This window comes from Procambarus clarkii, chromosome 25, assembly GCF_040958095.1.
Source record: "Procambarus clarkii isolate CNS0578487 chromosome 25, FALCON_Pclarkii_2.0, whole genome shotgun sequence".
NCBI classification, from domain to species: Eukaryota; Metazoa; Arthropoda; class Malacostraca; order Decapoda; family Cambaridae; genus Procambarus; species Procambarus clarkii.
Genome location: NC_091174.1, coordinates 43,554,573 through 43,576,448, shown reverse-complemented (window position 1 = coordinate 43,576,448; position 21,876 = coordinate 43,554,573). Strand labels below are relative to the sequence as shown.

General features: G+C 58.7%; 1 protein-coding gene across 1 annotated transcript in view; it reads right to left on the bottom strand.

Annotated features, from left to right (window-relative positions):
* LOC138349525 (astacin-like metalloprotease toxin 2) overlaps positions 1 to 21,876 on the bottom strand; it is a 50,174-nt gene that overhangs the window by 15,675 nt on the left and 12,623 nt on the right. The window contains exons 3-5 of the mRNA XM_069331401.1: positions 10,479 to 10,537; positions 9,961 to 10,047; positions 9,387 to 9,528 (exon numbers count right to left, since the gene is read on the bottom strand). Coding sequence (XP_069187502.1) covers positions 9,387 to 9,528; positions 9,961 to 10,047; positions 10,479 to 10,537 — 288 coding nt within the window. The remainder of the gene's footprint in view (positions 1 to 9,386; positions 9,529 to 9,960; positions 10,048 to 10,478; positions 10,538 to 21,876) is intronic.

The window sequence follows — 21,876 nt, the reverse complement described above, 5'->3', positions numbered from 1 at the left end:
CATTTGTCTATTACTCTGGCACTGAAAAATTTCTTTCTAACGTCTCTATGGCTCATTTGGACACTCAATTTCCACCTGTGTCCCCTAGTGCGTGTGCCTCTTGTGTTAAAAAGCCTGTCTTTATCTACCCTATCAATTCCTCTGAGAATCTTTTATGTGGTGATCATGTCCCCTGTAACTCTTCTGTCTCCCAGTGACGTGAGGTTCAATTCCCGTAGTCTCTCCTCGTAGCTCACACCCCTCAGTTCTGGTACTAGTCTGGTGGCAAACCTTTGAACCATTTCCAGTTTAGTATTATGCTTGACTAGATATGAACTCCATGCTGGAGCTGCATACTCCAGAGTTGGTCTGACATATGTGGTATAAAATGTTCTGAAAGATTCCTTACACAAGTTTCTAAAGCCCGCTCTTATGTTAGCCAACCTGGCATATGCCGCTGATGTTATCCTCCTGATATGAGCTTCAGGGCTTCAGGTAGATAAAGACAGGCTATTTAACACAAGGGGACATAGGTGGAAGTAAGTAAGTAATTATCAAAAGAAGGCACCAAACCGGGAAGGCTATGTAGCACCATCAAATACGCAAAATAATCAGAGGGCGCTAAATATCACCAAGGATGCCAATACGAGAACAAAAACGCATAAGGCGAACGATATCAAAAGTATCCGAGTCACCAAGAATTCTATCGAGGGACAGGTGACCGCGAGGGGCGGTCGGAAAGCAAGACACGCTCGTCCTGGAAGTCAGGACATTCAAGAAGGACATGCACGACCGTAAGAGGGACAATGCAACTAGGACAATAAGGAGCAGGGCGGCGCTCCATCAAGTGACCATGGGTTAAGCGAGTATGGCCAATACGCAACCTCGCCAGAGCTGTCTCCCACCGCCGGTTACGGTGGAAGGAGGACGGCCACGAGGAAACACAACATTTAAGAGTACGTAGCTTGTTACCACCAACAGACAACCAAGAAGCCTGCCAACGGGTAAGGACTGAGGAATGGATAACCGGGTAAAAGTCGGAATACGGAATGCCTTTACGAGAGATGGGACAAGAGCGGACAGCTTCCTTAGCGGCAGCATCCGCACGTTCATTTAAAGACACGCCAATATGGCTGGGAACCCAACAAAACTCAACCGACTTAAATTTACTGTGAACGAGAAACAGCCAATGCTGGATCTCGACAACTACTGGATGAACTGGATTAAAGCACCCGAGAGCCATGAGGGCACTACGAGAGTCAACAACAACCACAAAGGAAGACTGACAACGAGAAAGCAGGAGACGAAGAGCATAGAGAATAGCATAAAGTTCCGCTGTAAAGATGCTAGTCTCCGGAGGCAAGCGACACATATAAGTGCGATCAGGAAAAACAACAGAGTAGCCAACACCGTCCGCTGACTTAGACCCATCGGTGAAGACAGAAACGGAGCGGGAGTGAGAAGAAAAGTGCTCGAGGAAAAGGCGTTTTAGAACCGTAGGAGGGGTAAAAGCTTTAGTGATACGAGTCAAGGATGTACAAAACCGCGGAAGAGGGACCCTCCACGGGGGCAAAGAAGGAACAACACGAGGAGAAACATCAGAAATACGAACGGAAAGAGAATCCTGTAGGCGAGATAACCGGACAGAAAGAGGGAGGTGGTGAAGAGGAACAGGAACCGCAGGAGGGGTAAAAGTTAAAGCACGACAGAGGCGAGAGGAAGGATGTTGCAAGGACCGCGCAAGATAGCGAAAACAGTAGCGATCACGGCGGTCCTGGAGAGACAGGAAGCCAGTGTCAACATACAAGCTAAGGACGGGAGTCGAACGAAAGGCACATGAACTGAGGCGCAACCCAGTATGGTGCAAAGCATCAAGACGGCGAAGAGTAGAAGGAGAAGCAGACGAGTAAGCAGGGCAACCATAATCGAGCTTAGACAGGACGAGAGAGGAATGTAAAGCAAGGAGAGTGCGCCTATCTGCCCCCCAAGAAGTATGGGACAAGACCCGAAGGAGGGTAAGGGCCTTAGAGCACTCAACACGGAGGTAAGAGATATGGGGAGACCAAGACAAACGAGTGTCAAGGAATAACCCCAAAAGCTTCGCGGAATCTTTGTATTCAAGGGGATGACCATAAAGTGACAAAGAGGGACGAAGAACAACCCGTTTCCGCGTAAAAGTCATGGCACAAGTCTTAGAAGTAGAGAACTTGAAGCCATGACCTGTGGCCCAAGACGACACGGCATCAATTGCAAGTTGAAGCCGGCGTTGAAGGAGAGGCGAATCATCACCCTGACAACAAAGGGTAAGATCATCGACATAGAGAGCGGAGAAGACACCAGAAGGAAGAGAGGATAGAAGACCATTGAGGGCAACCAGAAAAAGAGTAGTGCTCAGAACACTACCCTGGGGCACACCTTCGTATTGCTGAAAAGAGGGAGAGAGAGCGGTACCAAGGCGCACCCGAAAGGAACGACGAGAGAGGAAGCTGCGGAGAAGGAGAGGGAGATGACCACGAAGGCCAAAAGAATGAAGTTGAGATAGGATATGATAACGCCAAGTGGTGTCGTAAGCCTTTTCTAGGTCAAAAAGGACGGCAACAACGGAGGTCTTCGCAGCAAAAGCAGTACGAATATAGACCTCCAAGTTCACCAGGACATCTGTCGTGCTGCGGCACTTGCGGAAACCAAATTGAGAAGGGGAGAGGAGGTGATGGTGTTCCAGGAACCACATCAGACGAACGTTAACCATACGTTCAAAGAGTTTGCAGACACAACTTGTGAGAGCAATAGGGCGAAAGTCCTTAGGGGAAGTACCCAGAGACCCCGGTTTGCGAACAGGGAGGACAACGGCATCGAGCCAGTCCTCAGGGACTGACGACGACTCCCAGATCCGATTATACAGACTCAGTAAATACTGAGACGTGCTCGGAGGGAGATGGCGAAGCATCTCATAATGAATACCATCGGAGCCCGCCGCCGTAGAATCGCAGAGGGCCAGGGCAGAACGAAGTTCAGAGAGAGAGAAGGGATCATTATAGGGAAGCTGAAGATGAGTGCAGAAATCTAAAGGACGAGACTCAAGGACAGGTTTACGAAGAAGGAAAGATTGGGGAAGATGAAGACCAGAGCTAACAGAAGAAAAGTGGGAACCCAGTTCGGAAGCGACCTGCAACGGGTCCGCCACAAGAGTATCATGGAGGTGAAGGACCGGTGAAACATCGGGAACGAACTTACCCGCTATCTTGCGGATACGCTTCCAGATCTGGGCCAGAGGGGTTTCGGACGTAATTGTCGAGACATAAGATGCCCAACATTCACGTTTAGCCGTACGGATGGCCCTACGGGCCACCGCACTCGCTTTCCGAAAGAAAAGAAAAGAATCGGTCGTCTGCCTACGGCGGTGCTTCTTCCAGGCTGCACGCTTACAGCGGACAGCCCGAGCACAGTCCGCATTCCACCACGGAACGCACTTCCGCGGACCCCGAGAGGAAGAGCGAGGAATAGAGCGGAGGGCAGCGTCGAAGACAGTGTCATGAAAAAGGAGGAGAGCGCGAGAGAGGGGCAGAAGGGAGAGGTCAGAGAGAGTAGCACTGAGGGAAAATAGGGTCCAGTCCGCCTTAGCAAACTGCCACCTAGGGAAAGAGAGGGAAGGGCGAAAAGAGAAAAAGGAAACAAGGATGGGGAAATGATCACTTCCATGGAGGTCATCAAGAACCTGCCACGTGAAATCTAAGTAAAGAGAAGAAGAGCAGAGAGAAAGATCAAGACAAGAAAGGGTGCGAGTTCGAGAGTCCAAATGAGTGGGCTCACCAGAATTCAGAAGAGACAGGGAAGAAGAGAGGAGAAACGGCTCAAGGAGGCGACCCCGGGTATTCGTCAGAACGTCACCCCAAAGAGAATGACGACAATTGAAGTCACCCAGCAGGAGCACAGGCTCCGGCAAGGAGTCTAGGAGGTGTTTCAAATCAGGAAGAGAGAGCGGGACACTCGGGGGGAGATAAATGGAACAAACTGTGTACCATTTCCCCACAAAGATACGAGCAGCAGAACAATGGAGAGGCGAAGGAAAAAGTAAAGGAACAAAGGGAACATCAGCCCGAATCAAGAGAGCAGAAGAATTAGAAGCCCCAGCAATGGCTGGGGGGGGGGAGAGAAAGGAATAGCCACGAAAACGACCAGGACGAGCACCAAGCATTGGCTCCTGGAGACAGACACAAAGGGGCGAAAACCGCGAAACCAGAAGTTGGAGTTCGAGGAAATTGGCGTAATAACCTCGAACGTTCCATTGAAGAATGGACAACGACGAGAAGAGAAAGGACAAAAACAGAGAACAAGGAAGAAACAAAGGCGAAAGACCAACAGGGCACGTTAAAGAATATCAGGGTCGGGATCAGGGTCAGCAAAGTCAGGGTTAGGGGGCATGGGTAAACTGAGCAAAGACGGAGGGAAGGAAACGGGAGAACAGATCAGAGGTGGGCGGGCAGGGTCCGGAGGAGGAGGAGGAGGAGGAGGAGACAACGGAGAGGAGCAGTCAAGGACAGCAGCAGGAAGAGGGGGAGTAGAAAGAGAGGAGTGCACCCCAGCAAGAGCAGCAACCGAAAGGGAAGCAGGGGCCAAAGAAACCTCCATAGCAGGAACAGGGGGCGCAAGCACTGAAACGGGAGGGGAAGGAGCAACAGAGCCAGAAGGAGGAGCTGAGGAAGAAAGCGAAGCCTTCTATACCCGCCGGGGAAGAGGAAGGAGAGGAGCCAGGCTTACGCTTCTGACTTAGAGACCGGTGTCCCAGCAACTACGTACCGGGCAACGGATTCCAGTGTCTCAACAGGAGAAGCCGAACGAGAGCACACACAACGGCCGTTAGGAGAGCGATGGACATCCGCCCGCACCGACAGGCGGCGGGGAGAGCCGATAGATGGAGGAAGAGGATGGGAAGGAGGATCGGAGGGGGACGAGGAAGAAGACACAGAAGACACGACAGACCGGGTAGAAGGAAGGGGAACCCCAGACAGAGGACCAGGAGGAGGATCCTTCGGGAGAGAACCCAAAGGGACAGAGGAGGGGGCAGTGGGCGCATCAGGGTCCAAGGCCCGGAAACGGTTGTGAGTCTGAGGAAGGCGGGAAGGACGAGGAGAGGAAGAGCGCAACACGCGAGCATAAGAGATATTAGCATAAGGCGGGAGCCGGCGAACCTGGCGCCTCGCCTCAGGAAAAGATAAACGCTCCCGGTGCTTCAAGTTGAGGATGGCTGCCTCAAGCTTGTAATGGACACACGCACGGGAGAAGGTAGGATGGGCCTCACCGCAGTTGAGGCAACGAGCCTGGGGAGAAGCGCACTCCGACTTAGAGTGACCTTCGCCACCACACAAAGGACAGAGAGAGACAGTCCCGGAGCAGCGGAGGGCACCATGCCCAAACCTCCAGCACTTGTTGCAGAGCCGAGGAGAAGGAATGTACTCCTGGACAGAGCACCTGGCACCAGCAAGAATGACAGAGGGTGGAAGGGTCCTACCATCAAAGGTAATCTTCACAACCCGGAGGGGTTGACGGCGACTACCACGAGGGGGACGAGTAAACGTGTCCACCTGGAGAATAGAATGGCCCTGGGCAGCGAGGATATGTCGAATATCGTCGTGGCAGTCGCGCAGGTCCCGAACACCGGTCGCAACATGGGGCGGGAGCAAAATAGTGCCAACACTGGCATTCAACTGAACGTTCTTCGAGACCCGAACGGGGGTCTCGCCAAGGCAGGATAAGGCAGCCAAGCGGGAAGCAGCATCCTGAGAAGGAGCAGCAACGACACGTGTACCGAGACGAGTGGGGTTGAAAGTAATGGAGGCATCCACAGAATCAATGAGATGTCGATGGAGGGAGAAATCGTCAGGAGGCGCAGAATCAAGAGGGAGGAGATCAAAATATTTGGCCCACGAAGCGGGACCAAACAAGGCTTGATAGGTAGCAGAACTGGAAGGAATCGAGCGAGGGCGGCCGTGACGAGGACGGCGGTGAGAACCCCCAGAGAGAGAGGGGTTAAAAGGCGCAGTAGTTACAACTAGAGAAGGAGCCGCGCCAGGGGACGAGGTAGTCACCACTGGGGGCTTGGGGCTCGACCCAACCACAGAGGAGGGAGGGGAGCCAGAGGAAGGAGTCAGAGAGGCCAAAGGAGGAGCAAGGTCGGGGCCCAATGCAGCGGAGGCTACATGCAGAGCCCGGTCTTCCAATACGGACCGACTCGGGGGCTTGGTCGCCCACCCCACGAGCCTGAGAAGGTAAACCAGAAGAAGCCGAAGCAGGGGTAATCATCTTGACGAAAGAAAGAATTCACTCACGAATGTGCCCCCACACTCACCATGGAGCCACAATTAGAGGCAGGACACCCAACAAGAAGCTATCGCCGATCTTGTCGGGGCCTCCTAGGGGTGCATCGCGAGTATACGCCCCACAAACGCCACCTTAAGAAACCGACAGTCCGTCGAGATCTGGTTCAGTGACGAAGTGGGGATTGACAATAAAAGGTTCCCCTCGCTCACGACGTCGCGTACTGCAGTTCTACGGGTGCATGAGTATGCCTCCTCAAGCACCCGGGCGTCAAAATAGAAGAAGTCCAAGGGAAGAACCAGAACGAGCAAAAGGTCGGTAGGAAACGGCAAGCAGATAGGAGAAGAGGGGGGAGAAAAACGAAACAGAAGGAAAAGGAAAAGATGCCCAGCAGAATTGGAGAGGACGGCAGCAGGAGCACAAGGCTAGAAAAGGACAGAGGACTGTCCCAAGGAGCATCACACTCCGGCAGCCGCCCACTAAGCCCCCACACGGCGACAACGAGCTGAGCGGGGAGGGGGACATAGGTGGAAACTGAGTGCCCAAATGAGCCACAGAGATATTAGAAAGAACTTTTTTAGTGTCAGAGTGGTTGACAAATGGAATGCATTAGGAAGTGATGTGGTGGAGGCTGACTCCATACACAGTTTCAAGTGTAGATATGATAGAGCCCAGTAGGCTCAGGAATCTGTACACCTGTTGATTGACGGTTGAGAGGCGGGACCAAAGAGCCAGAGCTCAACCCCCGCAAACACAACTAAGTGAGTATACGTTCTCTCTCTCACTCCCTCTCTCTTGCTCTCTCTCTCTCTCTCTCTTGCTCTCTCTCTCTCTCGCTCTCTCTTGCTCTCGCTCTCTCTCTCTCTCTCTCTCTCTTGCTCTCGCTCTCTCTCTTGCTCTTGCTCTCTCTCTCTCTTGCTCTCTCTCTCTCTCTTGCTCTCTCTCTCTCTCTCTTGCTATCTTGCTCTCTCTTGCTATCTTGCTCTCTCTTGCTATCTTGCTCTCTCTTGCTATCTTGCTCTCTCTTGCTATCTTGCTCTCTCTTGCTATCTTGCTCTCTCTTGCTATCTTGCTCTCTCTTGCTATCTTGCTCTCTCTTGCTATCTTGCTCTCTCTTGCTATCTTGCTCTCTCTTGCTATCTTGCTCTCTCTTGCTATCTTGCTCTCTCTTGCTATCTTGCTCTCTCTTGCTATCTTGCTCTCTCTTGCTATCTTGCTCTCTCTTGCTATCTTGCTCTCTCTTGCTATCTTGCTCTCTCTTGCTATCTTGCTCTCTCTTGCTATCTTGCTCTCTCTCTCTCTGTTGCTCTCTCTCTTGCTATCTTGCTCTCTCTCTCTCTGTTGCTCTCTCTCTTGCTATCTTGTTCTCTCTCTCTCTGTTGCTCTCTCTCTCTCTCTCTCTCTCTCTCTCTCTCTCTCTCTCTCTCTCTCTCTCTCTCTCTCTCTCTCTCTCTCTCTCTCTCTCTCTCTCTCTCTCTTTTTGCAGGATTTCATCTCCCAAATGATAGCTTGTATGTTGTCTCCTGCTTCTTACCCCTATCTTCATTACATTACATTTGCTTGGGGTAAACTAACAGCCATTTGTTAGACCATTCCTGCAGCTTGTCCAGGTTTTCTTGAAGCCTCAAGCTGCTGTCCTCCGTCTTAATCCTTCTCATAAGTTTGGCGTCGTCAGCAAACATTGAGAGGAACGAGTCTATACCCTCTGGGAGATCATTTACGTATATCAGAAACATGATAGGTCCTAGTACAGAGCCCTGTGGGACTCCACTGGTGACTTCACACCATTCTGAGGTCTCACCCCTCAATGTAACTCTCTGCTTCCTTCCCAAAATGAGCCACTTTGATATTTTAAATGTATCTGATATACTGAACAAGAATTTGGTAACATTTTACCTCTGTACACCTGAAGAATTGACCAGAGAGGGGTACCTACCTGTCAGCCTCCCGCTCACACAACCAGGCGAATAATTACGATGCTGGATGACGAAGTGCTCCGTCGTCGCCTCCAACGTGGTGATTCACTAATCCAGTAGATTGATGATGGCGGTTCTTCTCTATCTAACACAAATCTCTGGAGTCAGTCACTGTATCGGTGTGTCTGTTTTGTTACAGTTCACCAATTCCCTGTACCACTGATCACTTGACCCAATATGTAAACAAAGCGTCGTGGGCCCTCCCTCGTGGCCTGTCTGTTGAATTCACTGTTTAACACAAAGTTCTAGTGATAGCACTGTATTTTGTCTTTCCTATTCGCGGCGGTTATACGCTTTGTAATACCCCTAGATCTGTGATCTGTCACTGTAGCCTTAATTAACCCCAAAAATATTGGCGATTATTGTAGCGCGTGACCCCAGCGACCCTCCCTCCGCGGCTGGACTGGACTGAGAGTGTGAGAGTGAGAGTGTGAGAGTGTGTGTGTCAGACACACACTGTGTCTACAAATATGACCAAGGCTACATGAACGCGCAAGCTATACGTCACTAAGAATTCTAGCACGGCCCATGCATATGCCAGAATTTTATGAAAAACTGAACCCAAATTGAATCACGAGTGTAATCGGGGGTTGATTAGTCATTGAGCTAAGTTAATAAACACAAGGACTAACCAATCCTTATACACTATCATTGGTCAGTTGTTCACATTACTGTGTACGTTTAGGGGAAGGGGTGACCCTGAGCGGCATGTGTTCTAATCCTAGTTGGGTCATTTAGAGTTCTTAGTAATCTATAGCTTGCGCGTTCATTCAGCCAGTTACTTTTTTTTGCGTTGTCAGTATTCAGACACTCGACGAGTTTAACGATCTTTGCCTCAGCATCGAGTCCGGTGATTAGGTTAGACATTCATGGTCAGTCTGGGTTTTAGAGAGCCACACACAATTTCGAATCATTATTTGGTATAAGGATGAATATGACACTTTCCTGATAACTCTATGAATATTGACGCCCAGACACTTCCCTTCAAGGGCCACTGTTCTGATACTTCCCTGGACCTGTCCCCTCATCTCTCTACCTGGAACCCCGCCCGATACTTGCCTATTGTGGCACTTGCCTGCCTCGCGTCCCTCCTGGAGCTTCCCTGGGACGCCTCACCTTTCATGATGTTGTCCCAGTTGACAGCGACGTAGTGGTCCCTGTCGGGGCGGGAGTGTTCGTGCAGGAAGCCCAGGGCGTGCAGCAGATCGTGGGTGATGCGCGCCCGGTGCCGGCAGCCCAGGCCCAGGTTGATGGTCACCTGACGCCCACCACACACGTGTTCACCCCCAGGGAAAATGTGAAGTGATAACAAAACGATACATAATACAGGTAAGCATTGTAATGATAAAAAAACACGACAGTTGACTGGCATAACAAGCCCCCACCACCCTCCCCACCCTCCCCAAACAATGGTATAAAGTTGAGAGGTTGTGATGCTACACAATACTGGTCTTGCTCCCCTAGGACTAACATTACTGAGGACTGACCTAGAAATTGACCTTGTCAGGTAGGTACTGTCATATCTGCTGACCTTCCTGCCTCCGTCTTGAAATTGCGACAAGGCAAAATTGCTTGATTGCATCGAAAACAGACTTTGGGGAGTGAATACACACCTTAGTAAGGTATGACCTTGCTACTTGGGGAAACATCCCTGGCACAAAAGGACCTTCTTTTACACCCTGAAACTGACCTTTTCACGCGGGTATCCTATGGAGGAGGTCCAGCAGTTACCTCGACCCACGTTGACCAAGAGATATGGCTTCTCCTCGCTCCGGGCCTGCCAGGGTACCAATACCTTAACATCGACTCTCGTACATCTAATTATCTGTAGTTGCTCCACCATAATCACAATTGTCATTTTATTTTATGGTTGTTAATGTTATTAAATTTTTCATGATTTTTATATGCATTGTGATGATTAACATTATATTATTGTTGCTTTTGATACTGCAAATGATGACACGGGTGCTGGTGTCAGCATTAGTGTGGCTACGTATGTGTGCTTAGAGGAGAGATGCTCGAGTTAGCCCGCCATCCTCAGTTAAATATCTTTCTTGTCGGTTTCCTCCTCTCTGAAACATACCCAGCCTCTGTGTGAGTGAGTGAGTGAGTGAGTGAGTGAGTGAGTGAGTGAGTGAGTGAGTGAGTGAGTGAGTGAGTGAGCGAGTGAGCTAGCGAGTGAGTGAGTGAATGAGCGAGTGTACTCACCATAAACCTCAGACAGGTTTTGCTCTCCAGGTCAGCCATCACCGCCTTCACACGCCGCTCTGAAGAACACAACACAACACATTCTTAGGTAACGTAATATAAATTTCAAGTTCAGCTGGGAATGCAACCCGGGGAATCCGAACTCATTCTCTTTACCTAGGTACCAATCCACATTACACCTTTTACTGAAATTATTTATCAATGAAGAATCTTGGCACTTGATAACTTATTATGTGTTATATAATTAAGGAAATTATCTTAAGAGTGTCAAGTATAATTTTGAAACCTTTCTGTATTATGAAATGTATGAAATTATTGTTTAATAATAATTAGCCTGTAAGAGTTACATTAATAAGCATATCAAACGTCATGAAAGTGGAGGACTTACGGACGATTCTCTTGCCGACGAGTTGGTAAGGGACGGTGGCATTAGGCCAGGGGCGCGTCCCTGCCACCGTCCCTAGTGTCTTCCGGATGCTCGTGTCTTCCTCAGAGGAAGTCACGTCATCCACGTCCCCCCGGTGGTCCTCGACCCCCACCACCAGCACCCGAGGGATGAGGCTGTCGTCCACACTCTCTCCATGGGTAAGGTCCTCCTCCACTCGGGTGTTTATCAGGGGGAGAGAGTTATGGTGGCGAGCGCTGGGAGTGTCTGGTCCTGCTGGTGGGACAGCGCTGGGAGTGTCTGGTCCTGCTGGTGGGACAGCGCTGGGAGACTCTGGTCCTGCTGGTGGGACAGCGCTGGGAGAGTCTGGTCCTGCTGGTGGGACAGCGCTGGGAGTGTGGGGTCCTGCTGGTGGGACAGCGCTGGGAGTGTGGGGTCCTGCTGGTGGGACAGCGCTGGGAGTGTGGGGTCCTGCTGGTGGGACAGCGCTGGGAGAGAGTGGTCCTGCTGGTGGGACAGCGCTGGGAGTGTGGGGTCCTGCTGGTGGGACAGCGCTGGGAGTGTGGGGTCCTGCTGGTGGGACAGCGCTGGGAGTGTGGGGTCCTGCTGGTGGGACAGCGCTGGGAGTGTGGGGTCCTGCTGGTGGGACAGCGCTGGGAGTGTGGGGTCCTGCTGGTGGGACAGCGCTGGGAGTGTGGGGTCCTGCTGGTGGGACAGCGCTGGGAGTGTGGGGTCCTGCTGGTGGGACAGCGCTGGGAGAGTCAGGTCCTGCTGGTGGGAGAGTCTGGTCCTGCTGGTGGGACAGCGCTGGGAGTGTGGGGTCCTGCTGGTGGGACAGCGCTGGGAGAGTCTGGTCCTGCTGGTGGGACAGCGCTGGGAGTGTGGGGTCCTGCTGGTGGGACAGCGCTGGGAGTGTGGGGTCCTGCTGGTGGGACAGAGCTGGGAGTGTTGGGTCCTGCTGGTGGGACAGCGCTGGGAGTGTGGGGTCCTGCTGGTGGGACAGCGCTGGGAGAGTCTGGTCCTGCTGGTGGGAGAGTCTGGTCCTGCTGGTGGGACAGCGCTGGGAGAGTCTGGTCCTGCTGGTGGGACAGCGCTGGGAGTGTCTGGTCCTGCTGGTGGGACAGCGCTGGGAGTGTGGGGTCCTGCTGGTGGGACAGCGCTGGGAGAGAGTGGTCCTGCTGGTGGGACAGCGCTGGGAGTGTGGGGTCCTGCTGGTGGGACAGCGCTGGGAGAGAGTGGTCCTGCTGGTGGGACAGCGCTGGGAGAGTCTGGTCCTGCTGGTGGGACAGCGCTGGGAGAGTCTGGTCCTGCTGGTGGGACAGCGCTGGGAGAGTCTGGTCCTGCTGGTGGGACAGCGCTGGGAGAGTCTGGTCCTGCTGGTGGGACAGCGCTGGGAGAGTCTGGTCCTGCTGGTGGGACAGCCCTGGGAGAGTCTGGTCCTGCTGGTGGGACAGCGCTGGGAGAGTCTGGTCCTGCTGGTGGGACAGCGCTGGGAGTGTCTGGTCCTGCTGGTGGGACAGCGCTGGGAGAGTCTGGTCCTGCTGGTGGGACAGCGCTGGGAGAGTCTGGTCCTGCTGGTGGGACAGCGCTGGGAGAGTCGGGTCCTGCTGGTGGGACAGCGCTGGGAGAGAGTGGTCCTGCTGGTGGTACAGCGCTGGGAGAGTCTGGTCCTGCTGGTGGGACAGCGCTGGGAGAGTCTGGTCCTGCTGGTGGGACAGCGCTGGGAGAGTCTGTTCCTGCTGGTGGGACAGCGCTGGGAGTGTGGGGTCCTGCTGCTGGGACAGCGCTGGGAGTGTGGGGTCCTGCTGGTGGGACAGCGCTGGGAGTGTGGGGTTCTGCTGGTGGGACAGCGCTGGGAGTGTGGGGTCCTGCTGGTGGGACAGCGCTGGGAGAGTCTGGTCCTGCTGGTGGGACAGCGCTGGGAGTGTGGGGTCCTGCTGGTGGGACAGCGCAGGGAGTGTGGGGTCCTGCTGGTGGGACAGCGCTGGGAGTGTGGGGTCCTGCTGGTGGGACAGCGCTGGGAGAGTCTGGTCCTGCTGGTGGGACAGCGCTGGGAGTGTGGGGTCCTGCTGGTGGGACAGCGCAGGGAGTGTGGGGTCCTGCTGGTGGGACAGCGCTGGGAGAGTCTGGTCCTGCTGGTGGGACAGAGCTGGGAGAGTCTGGTCCTGCTGGTGGGAGAGCGCTGGGAGTGTGGGGTCCTGCTGGTGGGACAGCGCTGGGAGTGTGGGGTCCTGCTGGTGGGACAGCGCTGGGAGAGTCTGGTCCTGCTGGTGGGACAGCGCTGGGAGTGTGGGGTCCTGCTGGTGGGACAGCGCTGGGAGAGTCTGGTCCTGCTGGTGGGACAGCGCTGGGAGTGTGGGGTCCTGCTGGTGGGACAGCGCTGGGAGTGTGGGGTCCTGCTGGTGGGACAGCGCTGGGAGTGTGGGGTCCTGCTGGTGGGACAGCGCTGGGAGAGTCTGGTCCTGCTGGTGGGAGAGTCTGGTCCTGCTGGTGGGACAGCGCTGGGAGAGTCTGGTCCTGCTGGTGGGACAGCGCTGGGAGTGTCTGGTCCTGCTGGTGGGACAGCGCTGGGAGTGTGGGGTCCTGCTGGTGGGACAGCGCTGGGAGAGAGTGGTCCTGCTGGTGGGATAGCGCTGGGAGTGTGGGGTCCTGCTGGTGGGACAGCGCTGGGAGAGAGTGGTCCTGCTGGTGGGACAGCGCTGGGAGAGTCTGGTCCTGCTGGTGGGACAGCGCTGGGAGAGTCTGGTCCTGCTGGTGGGACAGCGCTGGGAGAGTCTGGTCCTGCTGGTGGGACACCGCTGGGAGAGTCTGGTCCTGCTGGTGGGACAGCGCTGGGAGAGTCTGGTCCTGCTGGTGGGACAGCGCTGGGAGAGTCTGGTCCTGCTGGTGGGACAGCGCTGGGAGTAGTCTGGTCCTGCTGGTGGGACAGCGCTGGGAGAGTCTGGTCCTGCTGGTGGGACAGCGCTGGGAGAGTCTGGTCCTGCTGGTGGGACAGCGCTGGGAGAGTCGGGTCCTGCTGGTGGGACAGCGCTGGGAGAGAGTGGTCCTGCTGGTGGGACAGCGCTGGGAGAGTCTGGATCCTGCTGGTGGGACAGCGCTGGGAGAGTCTGGTCCTGCTGGTGGGACAGCGCTGGGAGAGTCTGGTCCTGCTGGTGGGACAGCGCTGGGAGTGTGGGGTCCTGCTGGTGGGACAGCGCTGGGAGAGTCTGGTCCTGCTGGTGGGACAGCGCTGGGAGTGTGGGGTCCTGCTGGTGGGACAGCGCTGGGAGTGTGGGGTCCTGCTGGTGGGACAGCGCTGAGAGAGTCTGGTCCTGCTGGTGGGACAGAGCTGGGAGAGTCTGGTCCTGCTGGTGGGACAGCGCTGGGAGTGTGGGGTCCTGCTGGTGCGACAGCGCTGGGAGTGTGGGGTCCTGCTGGTGGGACAGCGCTGGGAGTGTGGGGTCCTGCTGGTGGGACAGCGCTGGGAGAGTCTGGTCCTGCTGGTGGGACAGCGCTGGGAGTGTGGGGTCCTGCTGGTGGGACAGCGCTGGGAGAGTCTGGTCCTGCTGGTGGGACAGCGCTGGGAGAGTCTGGTCCTGCTGGTGGGACAGCGCTGGGAGAGTCTGGTCCTGCTGGTGGGACAGCGCTGGGAGTGTGGGGTCCTGCTGGTGGGACAGCGCTGGGAGAGTCTGGTCCTGCTGGTGGGACAGCGCTGGGAGAGTCTGGTCCTGCTGGTGGGACAGCGCTGGAAGAGTCTGGTCCTGCTGGTGGGACAGCGCTGGGAGTGTGGGGTCCTGCTGGTGGGACAGCGCTGGGAGTGTGGGGTCCTGCTGGTGGGACAGCGCTGGGAGAGTCTGGTCCTGCTGGTGGGACAGCGCTGGGAGAGTCTGGTCCTGCTGGTGGGACAGCGCTGGGAGAGTCTGGTCCTGCTGGTGGGACAGCGCTGGGAGAGTCTGGTCCTGCTGGTGGGGACAGCGCTGGGAGAGTCTGGGTCCTGCTGGTGGGACAGCGCTGGGAGAGTCTGGTCCTGCTGGTGGGACAGCGCTGGGAGTGTGGGGTCCTGCTGGTGGGACAGCGCTGGGAGTGTGGGGTCCTGCTGGTGGGACAGCGCTGGGAGAGTCTGGTCCTGCTGGTGGGACAGCGCTGGGAGAGTCTGGTCCTGCTGGTGGGACAGCGCTGGGAGAGTCTGGTCTGCTGGTGGACAGCGCTGGGAGTGTGGGTCCTGCTGGTGGGACAGCGCTGGGAGTGTGGGGTCCTGCTGGTGGGACAGCGCTGGGAGAGTCTGGTCCTGCTGGTGGGACAGCGCTGGGAGTGTGGGGTCCTGCTGGTGGGACAGCGCTGGGAGAGTCTGGTCCTGCTGGTGGGACAGCGCTGGGAGAGTCTGGGTCCTGCTGGTGGGACAGCGCTGGGAGAGTCTGGTCCTGCTGGTGGGACAGCGCTGGGAGTGTGGGGTCCTGCTGGTGGGACAGCGCTGGGAGAGTCTGGTCCTGCTGGTGGGACAGCGCTGGGAGAGTCTGGTCCTGCTGGTGGGGACAGCGCTGGAAGAGTCTGGTCCTGCTGGTGGGACAGCGCTGGGAGTGTGGGGTCCTGCTGGTGGGACAGCGCTGGGAGTGTGGGGTCCTGCTGGTGGGACAGCGCTGGGAGAGGTCTGGTCCTGCTGGTGGGACAGCGCTGGGAGAGTCTGGTCCTGCTGGTGGGACAGCGCTGGGAGAGTCTGGTCCTGCTGGTGGGACAGCGCTGGGAGAGTCTGGGTCCTGCTGGTGGGGGACAGCGCTGGAGAGTCTGGGTCCTGCTGGTGGGACAGCGCTGGGAGAGTCTGGTCCTGCTGGTGGGACAGCGCTTGGGAGAGTCTGGTCCTGCTGGTGGGACAGCGCTGGGAGAGTCTGGTCCTGCTGGTGGGACAGCGCTGGGAGAGTCTGGTCCTGCTGGTGGGACAGCGCTGGGAGAGTGGGGTCCTGCTGGTGGGACAGCGCTGGGAGAGTCTGGGTCCTGCTGGTGGGACAGCGCTGGGAGTGTGGGGTCCTGCTGGTGGGACAGCGCTGGGAGAGGTCTGGTCCTGCTGGTGGGACAGCGCTGGGAGTGTGGGGTCCTGCTGGTGGACAGCGCTGGGAGAGTGCTGGGGTCCTGCTGGTGGGACAGCGCTGGGAGAGTCTGGTCCTGCTGGTGGGACAGCGCTGGGAGTGTGGGGTCCTGCTGGTGGGACAGCGCTGGGAGAGTCTGGTCCTGCTGGTGGGACAGCGCTGGGAGTGTCTGGGTCCTGCTGGTGGGACAGCGCTGGGAGAGTCTGGTCCTGCTGGTGGGACAGCGCTGGGAGAGTCTGGTCCTGCTGGTGGGACAGCGCTGGGAGAGTCTGGTCCTGCTGGTGGGACAGCGCTGGGAGTGTGGGTCCTGATGGGTGGGACAGCGCTGGGAGAGTCTGGTCCTGCTGGGGGACAGCGCTGGGAGAGTCTGGTCCTGCTGGTGGGACAGCGCTGGGAGAGTCTGGTCCTGCTGGTGGGACAGCGCTGGGAGAGTCTGGTCCTGCTGGTGGGACAGCGCTGGGAGATGTGGGGTCCTGCTGGTGGGACAGCGCTGTGGGAGGGTGTTCTGGTGGAGTCTAGATCCTGCTAGGTGGGACAGCGCTGGGAGAGTCTGGTCCTGCTGGTGGGACAGCGCTGGGAGAGTCTGGTCCTGCTGGTGGGACAGCGCTGGGAGAGTCGTGGTCCTGCTGGTGGGACAGCGCTGGGAGAGTGCTGGTCCTGCTGGTGGGACAGCGCTGGGAGAGTCTGGTCCTGCTGGTGGGACAGCGCTGGGAGAGTCTGGTCCTGCTGGTGGGACAGCGCTGGGAGAGTCTGGTCCTGCTGGTGGGACAGCGCTGGGAGAGTCTGGTCCTGCTGGTGGGACAGCGCTGGGAGAGTCTGGTCCTGCTGGTGGGACAGCGCTGGGAGAGTCTGGTCCTGCTGGTGGGACAGCGCTGGGAGAGTCTGGTCCTGCTGGTGGGACAGCGCTGGGAGAGTCTGGTCCTGCTGGTGGGGACAGCGCTGGGAGAGTCTGGTCCTGCTGGTGGGACAGCGCTGGGAGAGTCTGGTCCTGCTGGTGGGACAGCGCTGGGAGAGTCTGGTCCTGCTGGTGGGACAGCGCTGGGAGAGTCTGGTCCTGCTGGTGGGGACAGCGCTGGGAGAGTCTGGTCCTGCTGTGGGACAGCGCTGGGAGAGTCTGGTCCTGCTGGTGGGACAGCGCTGGGAGAGTCGGGGTCCTGCTGGGGGGACAGCGCTGGGAGTGTGGTCCTGCTGGTGGGACAGCGCTGGGAGAGAGTGGTCCTGCTGGTGGGACAGCGCTGGGAGAGGTGGTCCTGCTGGTGGGACAGCGCTGGGAGTGGGGTCCTGCTGGTGGGACAGCGCTGGGAGTGTGGGGTCCTGCTGGTGGGACAGCGCTGGGAGTGTGGGGTCCTGCTGGTGGGACAGCGCTGGGAGAGTCTGGTCCTGCTGGTGGGACAGCGCTGGGAGTGGGGTCCTGCTGGTGGGACAGCGCTGGGAGAGTCTGGTCCTGCTGGTGGGACAGCGCTGGGAGAGTCTGGTCCTGCTGGTGGGACAGCGCTGGGAGTGTGGGGTCCTGCTGGTGGGATAGCGCTGGGAGTGTGGGGTCCTGCTGGTGGGACAGCGCTGGGAGAGTCTGGTCCTGCTGGTGGGACAGCGCTGGGAGTGTGTGGTCCTGCTGGTGGGACAGCGCTGGGAGAGTCTGGTCCTGCTGGTGGGACAGCGCTGGGAGAGTCTGGTCCTGCTGGTGGGACAGCGCTGGGAGAGTCTGGTCCTGCTGGTGGGACAGCGCTGGGAGAGTCTGGTCCTGCTGGTGGGACAGCGCTGGGAGAGTGGGGTCCTGCTGGTGGGACAGCGCTGGGAGAGTCGGGTCCTGCTGGAGGGACAGCGCTGGGAGTGTGGGGTCCTGCTGGTGGGACAGCGCTGGGAGAGAGTGGTCCTGCTGGTGGACAGCGCTGGGAGTGTGGGGTCCTGCTGGGGACAGCGCTGGGAGTGTGGGGTCCTGCTGGTGGGACAGCGCTGGGAGAGTCTGGTCCTGCTGGTGGGACAGCGCTGGGAGAGTCTGGTCCTGCTGGTGGGACAGCGCTGGGAGAGTCTGGTCCTGCTGGTGGGACAGCGCTGGGAGAGTCTGGTCCTGCTGGTGGGACAGCGCTGGGAGAGTCTGGTCCTGCTGGTGGGACAGCGCTGGAGTGTGGGGTCCTGCTGGTGGGACAGCGCTGGGAGAGTCTGGTCCTGCTGGTGGGTCAGCGCTGGGAGAGTCTGGTCCTGCTGGTGGGACAGCGCTGGGAGAGTCTGGTCCTGCTGGTGGGACAGCGCTGGGAGAGTCTGGTCCTGCTGGTGGGACAGCGCTGGGAGTGTGTGGTCCTGCTGGTGGGACAGCGCTGGGAGAGTCTGGTCTGCTGGTGGGGATAGCGCTGGGAGAGTCTGGTCCTGCTGGTGGTACAGCGCTGGGAGAGTCTGGTCCTGCTGGTGGGACAGCGCTGGGAGTGTGGGGTCCTGCTGGTGGGACAGCGCTGGGAGTTTGGTCCTGCTGGTGGGACAGCGCTGGGAGAGTCTGGTCCTGCTGGTGGGACAGCGCTGGGAGTGTGGGTCCTGCTGGTGGGACAGCGCTGGGAGTGTGGGGTCCTGCTGGTGGGACAGCGCTGGGAGTGTGGGTCCTGCTGGTGGGACAGCGCTGGGAGTGTGGGGTCCTGCTGGTGGGACAGCGCTGGGAGAGTCTGGTCCTGCTGGTGGGACAGCGCTGGGAGTGTGGGGTCCTGCTGGTGGGACAGCGCTAGGAGTGTGGGGTCCTGCTGGTGGGACAGCGCTGAGGAGTGTGGGGTCCTGCTGGTGGGACAGCGCTGGGAGTGTGGGGTCCTGCTGGTGGGACACCGCTGGGAGTGTGGGGTCCTGCTGGTGGGACAGCGCTGGGAGTGTGGGGTCCTGCTGGTGGGATAGCGCTGGGAGAGTCTGGTCCTGCTGGTGGGACAGCGCTGGGAGAGTCTGGTCCTGCTGGTGGGACAGCGCTGGGAGAGTCTGGTCCTGCTGGTGGGACAGCGCTGGGAGAGTCTGGTCCTGCTGGTGGGACAGCGCTGGGAGAGTCTGGTCCTGCTGGTGGGACAGCGCTGGGAGTGTGTGGTCCTGCTGGTGGGACAGCGCTGGAGAGTCTGGTCCTGCTGGTGGGATAGCGCTGGGAGAGTATGGTCCTGCTGGTGGTACAGCGCTGGGAGAGTCTGGTCCTGCTGGTGGGACAGCGCTGGGAGAGTCTGGTCCTGCTGGTGGGACAGCGCTGGGAGAGTCTGGTCCTGCTGGTGGGACAGCGCTGGGAGAGTCTGGTCCTGCTGGTGGTACAGCGCTGGGAGTGTGGGGTCCTGCTGGTGGGATAGCGCTGGGAGAGTTGGTCCTGCTGGTGTACAGCGCTGGGAGAGTCTGGTCCTGCTGGTGGGACAGCGCTGGGAGAGTCTGGTCCTGCTGGTGGGACAGCGCTGGAGAGTCTGCGTCCTGCTGGTGGGACACCGCTGGAGAGTCTGGTCCTGCTGGTGGGAGAGCGCTGGGAGAGTCTGGTCCTGCTGGTGGGAAACCGCTGGGAGAGTCTGGTCCTGCTGGTGGGACAACGCTGGGAGAGTCTGGTCATGCTGGTGGGACAGCGCTGGGTGAGGTCTGGTCCCTGCTGGTGGGACAGCGCTGGGTGAGTCTGGTCCTGCTGGTGGGACAGCGCTGGGAGAGTCTGGTCCTGCTGGTGGGACAGCGCTGGGAGAGTCTGGTCCTGCTGGTGGGACAGCGCTGGGAGAGTCTGGTCCTGCTGGTGGGACAGCGCTGGGAGTGTGGGGTCCTGCTGGTGGGACAGCGCTGGGAGAGTCTGGTCCTGCTGGTGGGACAGCGCTGGGAGTGTGGGGTCCTGCTGGTGGGACAGCGCTGGGAGAGTCTGGTCCTGCTGGTGGGACAGCGCTGGGAGTGTGGGGTCCTGCTGGTGGGACAGCGCTGGGAGAGTCTGGTCCTGCTGGGGACAGCGCTGGGAGAGTCTGGTCCTGCTGGTGGGACAGCGCTGGGAGAGTCTGGGTCCTGCTGGTGGGACAGCGCTGGAGAGTCTGGTCCTGCTGGTGGGACAGCGCTGGGAGGTGGGGTCCTGCTGGTGGGACAGCGCTGGGAGAGTCTGGTCCTGCTAGTGGGACAGCGCTGGGAGAGTCTGGTCCTGCTGGTGGGACAGCGCTGGGAGAGTCTGGTCCTGCTGGTGGGACAGCGCTGGGAGAGTCTGGTCCTGCTGGTGGGACAGCGCTGGGAGAGTTGGTCCTGCTGGTGGGACAGCGCTGGGAGAGTCTGGTCCTGCTGGTGGGACAGCGCTGGGAGAGTCTGGTCCTGCTGGTGGGACAGCGCTGGGAGAGTCTGGTCCTGCTGGTGGGACAGCGCTGGAGGAGTCTGGTCCTGCTGGTGGGACAGCGCTGGGAGAGTCTGGTCATGCTGGTGGGAACAGCGCTGGGAGAGTCTGGTCCTGCTGGTGGGACAGCGCTGGGAGAGTCTGGTCCTGCTGGTGGGACAGCGCTGGGAGAGTCTGGTCCTGCTGGTGGGACAGCGGTGGGAGAGTTCTGGTCCTGCTGGTGGGACAGCGCTGGGAGAGTCTGGTCCTGCTGGTGGGACAGCGCTGGGAGGAGTCTGGTCCTGCTGGTGGGACAGCGCTGGAGAGTCTGGTCCTGCTGGTGGGACAGCGCTGGGAGAGTCTGGTCCTGCTGGTGGGACAGCGCTGGGAGAGTCTGGTCCTGCTGGTGGGACAGCGCTGGGAGAGTCTGGTCCTGCTGGTGGGACAGCGCTGGGAGAGTGGGGTCCTGCTGGTGGGACAGCGCTGGGAGAGTCGGGTCCTGCTGGAGGGACAGCGCTGGGAGTGTGGGGTCCTGCTGGTGGGACAGCGCTGGGAGAGAGTGGTCCTGCTGGTGGGACAGCGCTGGGAGAGAGTGGTCCTGCTGGTGGGGCAGCGCTGGGAGTGTGGGGTCCTGCTGGTGGGACAGCGCTGGGAGTGTGGGGTCCTGCTGGTGGGACAGCGCTGGGAGTGTGGGGTCCTGCTGGTGGGACAGCGCTGGGAGAGTCTGGTCCTGCTGGTGGGACAGCGCTGGGAGTGTGGGGTCCTGCTGGTGGGACAGCGCTGGGAGAGTCTGGTCCTGCTGGTGGGACAGCGCTGGGAGAGTCTGGTCCTGCTGGTGGGACAGCGCTGGGAGTGTGGGGTCCTGCTGGTGGGACAGCGCTGGGAGTGTGGGGTCCTGCTGGTGGGACAGCGCTGGGAGAGTCTGGTCCTGCTGGTGGGACAGCGCTGGGAGTGTGTGGTCCTGCTGGTGGGACAGCGCTGGGAGAGTGTGGTCCTGCTGGTGGGACAGCGCTGGGAGAGTCTGGTCCTGCTGGTGGGACAGCGCTGGGAGAGTCTGGTCCTGCTGGTGGGACAGCGCTGGGAGAGTCTGGTCCTGCTGGTGGGACAGCGCTGGGAGAGTGGGGTCCTGCTGGTGGGACAGCGCTGGGAGAGTCGGGTCCTGCTGGAGGGACAGCGCTGGGAGTGTGGGGTCCTGCTGGTGGGACAGCGCTGGGAGAGAGTGGTCCTGCTGGTGGGACAGCGCTGGGAGTGTGGGGTCCTGCTGGTGGGACAGCGCTGGGAGTGTGGGGTCCTGCTGGTGGGACAGCGCTGGGAGAGTCTGGTCCTGCTGGTGGGACAGCGCTGGGAGAGTCTGGTCCTGCTGGTGGGACAGCGCTGGGAGAGTCTGGTCCTGCTGGTGGGACAGCGCTGGGAGAGTCTGGTCCTGCTGGTGGGACAGCGCTGGGAGAGTCTGGTCCTGCTGGTGGGACAGCGCTGGGAGTGTGGGGTCCTGCTGGTGGGACAGCGCTGGGAGAGTCTGGTCCTGCTGGTGGGTCAGCGCTGGGAGAGTCTGGTCCTGCTGGTGGGACAGCGCTGGGAGAGTCTGGTCCTGCTGGTGGGACAGCGCTGGGAGAGTCTGGTCCTGCTGGTGGGACAGCGCTGGGAGTGTGTGGTCCTGCTGGTGGGACAGCGCTGGGAGAGTCTGGT